General features: G+C 41.7%; 1 protein-coding gene across 2 annotated transcripts; it reads left to right on the top strand.

Moving 5' to 3' along the window:
- The first annotated feature begins 4,861 nt into the window (after positions 1-4,861).
- LOC100274731 (putative disease resistance protein RGA3) lies at positions 4,862-10,008 on the top strand. Of its 2 annotated transcripts, XR_004853096.1 has the most exons (4): positions 4,862-5,315; positions 5,459-9,000; positions 9,077-9,417; positions 9,497-9,805. XR_004853096.1 is itself a non-coding variant. In XM_035963298.1 (3 exons), exon 2 carries the CDS (start codon positions 5,494-5,496, stop codon positions 9,388-9,390), a length of 3,897 nt encoding a protein of 1,298 aa, XP_035819191.1. In that variant the 5' UTR covers positions 4,862-5,315; positions 5,459-5,493; the 3' UTR covers positions 9,391-9,417; positions 9,497-10,008. The 2 variants fall into 2 exon arrangements, 1 of the variants encoding a protein (XP_035819191.1); XM_035963298.1 differs by having other exon boundaries at positions 5,459-9,417; positions 9,497-10,008.
- The last annotated feature ends 949 nt before the right edge of the window (positions 10,009-10,957 follow it).

Genomic DNA, 10,957 nt, shown 5'->3' with positions numbered 1-10,957 from the left:
AATCTAGATCCCATCTAATCTATTATGATCTAATCTAAAAGTAAGATACTTAATGCTGGTACAAAAGATAAGGCCATAACCCCCCATGCACTTGAAACTTCTAGTGTCTTAGACCAACTCAGCCACATGCATGAGATCTAACACAACCAATAGAGTCTTGATGGATTGCATAATCTATCAACCCCCACCTGACATCAAACCAAATTTTGACCTACGTCATGTAGTCTATCTCATCCATAACTATCTTAACCATATTCCCCCAACTCTGATGATATACACCGACCCCGACTCAATGAGACCAAGACCGGAAAAGAACAAGATCAACCTCGTCAAGGAAGGAGAGAAGTCAAACTCGACTTTCGGATGCACTACCATCCAGCACAAAGTTCTTTCTCACCCTAAACTTTCTTACCATATGCTCTTCTTGCCCTAGCCTACCCATCTTTTATAATAAAATGACTATACATATAGATACCCATGCTTTCCTAGTCACTTTCTAATTAACATGAAACTTCTTATTCTTAAACTAATTAGAAGTTAAAGGCTAAACTATAAATAAAGTTTTTTTAACATCCCTTTCTCAGATTTCTGTTAAGGGGTAGGATTTGTAACACCTCAAAAATCTCATTTTGAATTGGGTAGAATTCTCCAAAGTTTTTTTAGAATATTTTTGAAATCATATCCCCTAAAATAAATATCCCTCATAATAAAGAGTTAATTAAAAAGGTACCCAAATGAAATTAGTTATCCCATTATTGAATTATAAGTACTCTCATGAAAGATTTAAGCTAATAGCATAGCTTGGTGTAGTTATACATTAGAACATATTCCCTAAAATAAATAACCATTTATTGGTTTATCCTTATATCAAGAAGTATTTATTTGAAGGAAATAAATAATAAGCAAATAAAGAATGAAAGTAATATTCTTGCATTCATACTGAAGTTCATGAGTTATGCATTTGATTTGGAGTTAGACTTTGAAAACAAATGAGAAATTAAAATCTAATTTGGAGAAACTTGAAAATAGAAAATGAGAGAAAATAGAAAAAGGAGAAAAATAAAAAAGAGAAACCACTTCAGCCGTGTGGCCAAATCTCCCTGGCCGGCCCACTTTTCACTTGCGCCAGCCCACCCCTGCCTTGCTGGCTGACAACATGGGCCCGGTTGTCGGGCGTTACGTCTTCCTCCCCGTGATCTCCTCACGCAACAAACTCACGGTATTACCTCCAGGGAACTCGGAGTCCGTTGCTTGCAACCGGAACTGACCCGCGCGGGGCTATAAGTTGTGTGCTAGGCTTCCTCCTGCCTTCTCTCCCACCCAGCCTTCTCCTCTTCCTCGTGCAATCCACCTGGTGGTCGACCGCTCGGTCTCCATCTCCCGGCGTCGTGGGTGTCGCTGCCGCGTCCGCTGAGCCATATCACCAGCCGTGCCGCCGCTGCTAACCTTGCCATCTCCCGCCTTAGTGCTCGCCTCCGTGCCGACCCCTCTCTTGTCTCTCCTCGCGCCGCGGGCTCTCTACCAGCCTGCCTCGTCAGATCGCCGCCGCCGTGGGACTTCGATGCCAGCGTTCCGCACCACACCGTGTCCGACCTCGTCCCCATCTTCACTTCTGGTGAGACCTCTTCCCTGCGGTTAGCTTTGGCCTGAGATTTGTGTAGAGTGTTGCGAATCGGGGAGTAGTGCACCAGTGCCATGGATCGCCGCACTCCGGCGATAGCTCCGCCGTCGTTCACTGGTGCGCGGCCGTGTTCAGGCTGAGGGATGAAGAACAAACGCGGAACCGTGGATCCACGGTTGGGCGGTCCAGATTAGTTCGGGCATACCGTCTAGGGCGTTGGACCTGTGACCATAGATCTGATATCCTACGGCTCAAAGAAGATCGCATTTTATTAAATTGTAGCCATCAGATCTAGATCCTGTGGACTACAATCCGTACCGGTTCAGATGAAGATTGATTTAATCCGTGCCGTCCAGATCTAATCCTACGGCCGAAAACCCTAAATACCCCTTCGTCGGGTCTGTTTTGCATCTGAGCCCCTCCACTTGCCAGAATTAGAACCCACCGTCCTTGGGCGCTGTTCTCTGTGTCTTAAGACCTTTGCGCAGAGGCCCCTGTCTTGTGTAGAAATTGAGGCACAGTCCAGGGAATTAAGAAATCAGAGAAATTAATTTAGAAATGGATTTTAATATGAAAATAATAGCTAGAATTTATTTAATTCATAGAAAATCCATTCTAGCTCCAAATTAATTCATTTCAGTTCCTATAATTTTGTAATATTATTGTTCATCGTCTAGTACCACTGTTTTGACATGAAAATCATATTAAAATGTATCTCTTAATCAATCTTGTATCAAATACATAAAACCTTTAGAAATTCATAACTTAAAATCCATTACTCCAAATTGATTCATTCCAGTGGAATTAATTTGGGTTAAGTATTTTTATCACCTAGTACCTTTATTTAACCGTGAAACTTGATTTAAAATTATTCACATGAATTACTTTATTCTAGGTACTTAATAACTACATAAAATCATAACTCGGTGACCGTAACTCCGATTTTAGTGGTTCTCGTTCCCACAATCTCGTAGCAACGCGTAGAGTATTATTACGTAGTTTGTTCTTATGTTTGGTGTGATGTTTATTTTGCCTATACCATGTTTGTTTGTATTGCTACGATTAGCAGTGAGGTCACGAGGATCTGAAGAATCATCCTGGTACCTGGAATCTCAAGTCCCAGGCAAGTTATGCCCTTGACCACTTTTTACCCAATAATGTTCTTTAATATCATTTATTCATGCATAGGTTAATTTTGATGGGACCCAATAGGTTACCCTAGATTGTTTATCTCATTACCTTGTTTACCCCTGAATCACTTGGGTAGTTTGCTATTGCTTTACATGGATTTGGGATAATTATTTATCATATCTATGTTCCAGTTATTTTGTTATTCTATTTATGTTCATGTCAAGATCATTAACGTTAATTGGAACATAGAGCTTAACTTGAGAAACACGTGCCACCACAAGGGTTTATGGACGCCCTTGGCTGATTAATTAGGAAAGCTAGTGGAGGACTACCTTACCCGAAAGGGGCAAGGGTAGTAGGGGAGTGGTCAGTGTAGGGAGGTCCTTGGTTGATTTTGCTGCGATGGCGATCAGGCAAGAACCCTGCATTGGAGCTTCCTATAAATTGTAGCGGGTTTTCTGAAGCTAGTGGAACTTTGTAAAGGCCTCGTAGTGTTACCCTGCCTCGCCTCCTCGGTAGAGGTGTATGGGAAGTCGCGATTCCTTGGTAGATGGGTAACATGACTTGTGGGTAAAGGGTACAACCTCTGCAGAGTGTAAAACTGGTATACTAGCCGAGCTCACGGTCATGAGCAGCTCAGGACTCTCTGATGATTAAATTATGGAACTTAAATTCAATTTGTCATATGCATTGCATTGCAGGTGATGTTGTTACTTTGTTCTACTACTTAATTGGGTTGGTATTTACTTATAATTAGTAACTGCTAATAAAATTTTGACCAACTTTAAAAGCAATGCTCAGCTCTAACCATCCTCTTTGGTAAGCCTTACACTTCACGTGAGCTCCCACCTTTGGCGAGTTCATGCACATTATTCCCCACAACTTGTTGAGCGATGAACGTATGTGAGCTCACTCTTGCTGTCTCACACCCCCCACAGGTCAAGAACAGGTACCACAGGATGAGGCGCATGGAGGACGAGTTCGTGAGAGGTCTAGGTCGTCGTCTCCCAGTCAACTTTGGGTTGCTGGACCGTTGTCTCCTTATAATGTATTTATTTATTTATTTTGTATAGAACTCCTATTATATAGTAAAGTTGTGACATTTGATCATGTGCCATGATTCATCATATGTGTGAGACTTGGTCCCAGCACACCTGGTGATTGTTCGCGCCCGGGTCTTGGTGCCCCGAAACCCGGGTGTGACAAATCTCCAGGCATGTGTTCCACCTGGGTGATTGTTTTATTTATCAGATACTTATTACGAAGAATTGACTGCCACATACCCTCTTCATTAATTAACTTGAAAAGCCATTTACTTAGTAGACATTTATTTTGAAGATCAAGGTCTATAATTCCTAATCCTCCCATGCCTTTTGGTGTGCATACTATACTCCACTTAGTTAATCTATACTTCTTTTTATGCCCCTCTCCTTCCCAAAAGAAACGAGATCTTAGTTGATCTAATTTCTCTAGAACCTTCCTTGGAATTTCAAAGGACAACATAAACATCGTAAGACTTGTTAAGATGGAGTTAATTAGCACTAGTCGACCACCAACAGACAATATTTTCCCTTTCCACCCACTAACTCTTTTCTTAAATCTTTTTATGATATCATTATAATCTTCATTATACTAAGCTTTCTGTGATGCATTGGAATACCCAGATATTTGAAAGGATAATGCCCTTTATTACATAAAAAAATTCTGAGTATTCCAATTCTCGTTCTTTAGTAGCATCATAACAGAAAAGTTGGCTCTTATGAAAATTTATTTTGAGACCGGAAAGATATACAAACGCACAAAGTAGTAAGCCAAAACTGCATTCAAAGGAAACGTGGAGGCTTGTTTCCACACAGCCACTATTACACGGAACACAACTGTAATCATCCAGTGCCTTGTTTTTCCTCATCAGAAGGTTCCTAGTATTGAGTCTATCTCTAGGATTCTAGAAAAGTGGAACCAAATAGGACCGAAAGCGCAGAGGAACTGCTATGCCTTAAGGACTGGATGCAAATTGGAAATGAAAGAGATAGTTTTTTTTAGGATTTTGGTCTGTACTGGAAGCTCTCAATTTTTATGGCCAGATGAATTGTTGGTCCAACTCATGGGGATCTCGTCTTCTACTTTCATATCAAGCTCAGCTCCTCTTGCAACGTACAACCATGTCTAAAAAAAATAGGGGACTCCAAGGAAAGCTCCAAAAGCTTTCTTTGTCTGTGTTTATTCACTCGAACTGCATAATTCAGAGCAGTCCCAATCGATACACTAGCTCCCAACAATAATTCAGAGCAGTCCTAATCCATAGACTAGTCTACTCCGCTTGTTCACCGCTTGTTCACCTTTCTCTTTTGCATGCTGCTTCCTTTCCCAGCGAGCAGTAGACCCTCAGCAGTCTACGGCACCTTCGGTCTCTTCTACATAAAAAACAAATCATCTATCACCAGCAATCAGCAACACCATCCGGTATTCCTCCGTTCCCTGCCCGACGGAGCTGCTTCCCTCCTTGCTGTGCTGTGCTTGTTCCAGATTCTACTCCATACGCCCTTGATTTATTTTACTTCGTGTAAGATCTCCAATCTCCACTTTTTTCGCTTGCTGTGTTAGCTACTATTTCCCCTTTGTGTTGCTGGATCTGGCGAGAAAGAAAAATAATTGGTTTGTGCTTCATTTTTTTCATTCAGATTCATTAATTTTATGTGTCTGCAGAGAAAAAAGAAAAAAAAAGCTTCTTACTGAATTTCATGGCCGACTTGGCGCTCGCCGGCTTAAGGTGGGCAGCATCGCCGATTGTCAACGAGCTTCTTACTAAAGCTTCAGCTTACCTCAGTGTGGACATGGTGCGTGAGATCCAACGACTAGAAGCCACTGTCCTGCCACAGTTCGAGCTGGTGATTCAAGCGGCCCAGAAGAGCCCCCACAGGGGCATACTGGAGGCATGGCTCCGGCGTCTCAAAGAAGCCTACTATGATGCCGAGGACTTGTTGGACGAGCATGAGTACAATGTCCTTGAGGGCAAGGCCAAGAGCGAAAAAAGTCTCCTGCTGGGAGAGCATGGAAGCTCCTCCACTGCAACTACTGTCATGAAGCCTTTTCATGCTGCTATGAGCAGGGCACGGAACTTGCTCCCTCAAAACAGAAGGCTAATTAGCAAGATGAACGAGCTCAAAGCAATCCTGACAGAAGCCCAACAACTTCGAGATCTTCTTGGTTTGCCACATGGCAATACCGTCGAGTGGCCAGCTGCAGCACCTACCAGTGTTCCCACAACCACATCACTTCCCACTTCCAAGGTTTTTGGTCGCGACAGGGATCGTGATCGTATAGTAGATTTTCTTCTCGGCAAGACAACAACTGCTGAGGCAAGCTCAGCTAAGTACTCGGGTTTGGCCATTGTTGGATTGGGAGGAATGGGGAAGTCCACCTTAGCACAGTATGTCTATAATGACAAAAGGATAGAAGAATGCTTTGATATCAGGATGTGGGTGTGCATCTCACGCAAACTTGATGTGCATCGTCACACAAGGGAGATTATAGAGTCTGCAAAAAAGGGAGAGTGCCCACGTGTTGATAATCTCGATACTCTCCAGTGCAAATTACGTGATATACTACAAGAGTCACAGAAATTCCTGCTTGTCTTGGATGATGTTTGGTTTGAAAAATCTCATAATGAGACAGAGTGGGAGTTATTCCTTGCTCCATTAGTCTCTAAACAGTCAGGGAGCAAAGTTTTGGTGACTTCTCGAAGTAAAACACTTCCTGCCGCTATTTGTTGTGAACAAGAACATGTCATTCATTTGAAAAACATGGATGATACTGAGTTTTTGGCTCTTTTTAAACACCATGCTTTCTCTGGAGCAGAAATCAAAGACCAAGTATTACGCACGAAGCTGGAAGACACTGCAGTGGAGATTGCTAAAAGGCTTGGACAATGTCCTTTGGCAGCAAAAGTTCTGGGTTCTCGATTGTGCAGGAAAAAGGATATTGCTGAATGGAAAGCTGCTCTAAAGATTGGAGATTTAAGTGATCCCTTCACATCTCTGTTGTGGAGTTACGAGAAGTTAGATCCACGTCTGCAGAGGTGCTTCTTGTATTGCAGCTTGTTTCCAAAAGGTCATAGATATGAATCTAATGAGTTGGTTCACCTTTGGGTGGCAGAAGGATTTGTTGGTTCATGCAATTTGAGTAGGAGAACGTTAGAAGAGGTTGGGATGGATTACTTCAATGATATGGTCTCTGTATCTTTCTTCCAATTGGTTTTTCATATCTATTGTGATTCGTACTATGTCATGCATGATATCCTTCATGATTTTGCAGAGTCACTCTCTAGAGAAGACTGCTTTAGATTAGAAGATGATAATGTGACAGAAATACCATGCACTGTTCGACATCTATCTATTCATGTTCATAGTATGCAAAAGCATAAGCAAATTATCTGCAAGCTACATCATTTACGCACTATTATCTGCATCGATCCGCTAATGGATGGCCCAAGTGATATTTTTGATGGCATGCTACGGAACCAAAGAAAACTGCGTGTATTGTCTCTGTCATTTTACAACAGCAAAAATTTGCCAGAATCTATTGGTGAGCTGAAGCACCTCCGGTATTTGAACCTCATCAGGACGTTAGTTTCTGAATTGCCTAGATCATTATGTACTCTCTACCACTTACAATTACTTTGGTTAAACCACATGGTGGAGAATTTGCCTGACAAACTATGCAATTTAAGAAAGCTACGACATCTAGGAGCGTACTCATCGTACACTCATGATTTCGTGAATGAAAAGCCTATTTGCCAAATTCTGAATATAGGTAAGTTAACGTCGCTACAACACATTTATGTCTTTTCTGTACAGAAGAAGCAAGGTTATGAGTTGCGACAGTTGAAGGACTTGAATGAGCTTGGTGGCAGTTTAAGAGTGAAAAATCTTGAGAATGTCATTGGAAAGGATGAAGCCGTAGAGTCGAAGCTATATCTGAAAAGTCGCCTTAAAGAGTTGGCACTTGAGTGGAGTTCCAATAATAGAATGGATGCAATGGATATTCTAGAAGGTCTGAGACCGCCACCCCAACTGAGTAAGCTCACAATCGAAGGTTACAGATCTGATACATATCCTGGGTGGTTACTAGAGCGATCCTATTTTGAGAATTTGGAAAGTTTTGAACTTAGTAATTGCAGTTTGCTAGAAGGCCTACCACCAGATACAGAGCTCCTTCGGAATTGCTCTATGTTGTGTATAAACTTTGTTCCAAATTTGAAGGAACTATCTAATCTTCCAGCAAGCCTTGCATATTTATCAATTGATAGGTGCCCACTGCTTATGTTTATCACCAACAATGAGCTAGGACAGCATGACTTTAGGGAAAATATAATAATGAAGGCAGCCGACCTGGCATCTAAACTTGCATTGATGTGGGAGGTGGATTCAGGAAAAGAATTTATTAGGAGTGTACTGTCGAAAGACTATTCATCTCTGAAGCAGTTGATGACATTGATGATGGATGATGATATATCAAAGCATCTTCAAATTATTGAAAGTGGTCTGGAGGAAAGAGAAGATAAAGTATGGATGAAAGAAAACATCATCAAGGCATGGCTCTTTTGCCATGAGCAGAGGATAAGATTCATTTACGGAAGGACCATGGAGATGCCATTGGTTCTACCGTCAGGACTCCGTAGACTTTCCCTTTCTTCATGCAGTATTACAGATGAAGCTTTAGCTATTTGCCTTGGTGGCCTCACTTCACCGATAACTGTAGAATTGGAATATAATATGGCATTAACTACACTTCCATCTGAAGAGGTGTTTGAGCATTTGACAAAGCTTGACAGTTTGATTGTAAGAGGTTGTTGGTGTCTCAAATCACTGGGGGGCTTACGTGCTGCTCCATCTCTTTCCTATCTTAACTGTTTGGATTGTCCTTCTTTAGAGCTAGCACGTGGAGCAGAACTAATGCCATTGAACCTTGCTCGCAATCTCAGCATCCGTGGCTGCATTCTTGCAGTTGATTCATTCATTAATGGCTTGCCACACCTGAAACATCTTTCCATTGATGTCTGCAGAAGCTCCCCATCCTTATCGATTGGCCACCTGACCTCCCTTCAATCATTACATCTAAATGGTCTCCCTGATCTTTACTTTGTTGAAGGCTTGTCTTCCCTGCACCTTAAGCGCCTAAGTTTAGTAGATGTTGCAAACCTCACTGCCAAGTGCATCTCACAGTTTCGTGTCCAGGAATCGCTCACGGTTAGTAGCTCTGTATTGCTCAACCACATGCTAATGGCTGAAGGGTTTACAGCCCCACCAAATCTTACTCTTTTAGATTGCAAGGAGCCGTCAGTTTCATTTGAAGAACCTGCAAATCTCTCATCCGTCAAGCACCTGAAGTTTTCATGTTGCGAAACAGAGTCCCTGCCTAGAAATCTAAAATCCGTCTCAAGTCTGGAGAGTCTTTCTATAGAACATTGCCCCAACATAGCATCTTTACCAGATCTGCCGTCCTCCCTCCAGCGCATAACTATATTGAATTGCCCCGTCTTGATGAAGAATTGCCAAGAACCTGATGGAGAAAGCTGGCCAAAGATTTCGCACGTTCGTTGGAAGAGCTTTCTACCAATACCGAACTGGCTTCCTTAGAGTTGCCACTTTGAAATAAATGAGAAGGTACAGGTTCTACTAATTCATTTTTTCCAGCACAATTGATGAGTTTCTCAATATTTAAAACATTTCATGTTCTAAACAGGCACCTTGACGTCACCCCTCTTCTCTTGAAGCTCCAGAGTTCAGGCTCAAGTCAGAAGCCAATCCGTCGTTAATTCTGCCGTCCCCGCGGTTCCCTGTTTTTGCCGCTTGTATTGCTCCGCTATTTCAGTTGCTATATCATTCATTCCTTGGTTGTGCACAATTGCCAATATGTATTTCTCTGACAGAATGAAGTGATAACTGTGGCTAGGGCTTTTGTTTTCATGTGCACAATTGCTATATCATTCATGTGGCAATTAGTATAAATACTCCAGGCAATGCAATAGAGAAGATAGTTCATTTTCCTGCACTTGTGCTTGTGGATGGTGTAGCAGAGAAGTTCACCATGGAACCAGTTCCAGTAATGTGTGTGCTACAGTCAAAATAGGTCTTAATTCTCTGCTACATACAGTCAAAACGTGTCTGCTACAGTCCGAGTGTTTCTGGAGATTCGTTGTTGGCGGATGATGAGCTACATTTGTACAGTATGGATTGAGCTCGAGGACTTGTTCATCTCCTTGCTCTATTACCAGTTAAAAGGTGATTGCTTGTTCTCTATTACCAATTGGATTGATTACAAGTGTGCTTGCTGGCGTAAGAGATGAAAATGCCTTGTATTTTAGTGCATCAAAACTGAAGGTTTTTGGTGGTATGCTCCATTCTGTTCAATGTCCTAAACCCTACACACAAAATGTAAAACCTTAGGCGCTGGTTTGCAGCATCTATAACCAAAGCGTATCATTCATTGATTGCACGGCGCTTCTGCAGCACCTATCTGTTGTTGCTGCTGATCAACCGCTGTGATGTTCAACAACTTGTCCGGGCGGGCGTCAAAGCTATTCTCACTGAGCAGGCTACCATAAACATCGACATCCATCTGTTGTTGCAATGCTGATTCAAAAGAGGATTGAAGGAGATTAAATCACTTCCTATTCAATTTTAACTAAGAGATAATTTAATTCTCTCTAATCCCTTTTTGGATTGCCCTAACCGAACAAGTCCTTGTTATTGGGTTTAATAGCGGATTGACATATTATATGCGAACAACTCAGAATTACACTTCTACTACTAGATATTATCTCTCCAATGCAAATATCAATATTACTTAACTGAATTTAATACCTCTCTTCTCTCATTGTGTCTTAGATATCGTATTGAAATCAAATCTTACGTAAGATCCAATTTCTTACTATTTCTTCATTTAATTATTTATCACTTTTATCCTATGTGGCAGCTGAATTAATGCTATAAAAACTGGATGATGATGTGGATGATTGAGACCGCTCTCAGATACAATTAGCAAAATCTAAAGAATTCCAAACCAATAATTCAAGATTACCCACCTAGCGACATTAATTAGGGAGACGCGCATGCGCATGCTTGCAGGAAATCTCTTGGTTTCGGCTCAAGTATAGTATTTCAAAGTTCTACAGGATCTATCTGTTGCTCCTGTTGTTCAACA

This window comes from Zea mays, chromosome 10 (assembly GCF_902167145.1).
Source record: "Zea mays cultivar B73 chromosome 10, Zm-B73-REFERENCE-NAM-5.0, whole genome shotgun sequence".
In the NCBI taxonomy this organism is placed as follows: Eukaryota; Viridiplantae; Streptophyta; class Magnoliopsida; order Poales; family Poaceae; genus Zea; species Zea mays.
The sequence above is the reverse complement of the archived record's forward strand: the minus strand, read 5'-3'. Positions and strand labels throughout refer to the sequence as shown.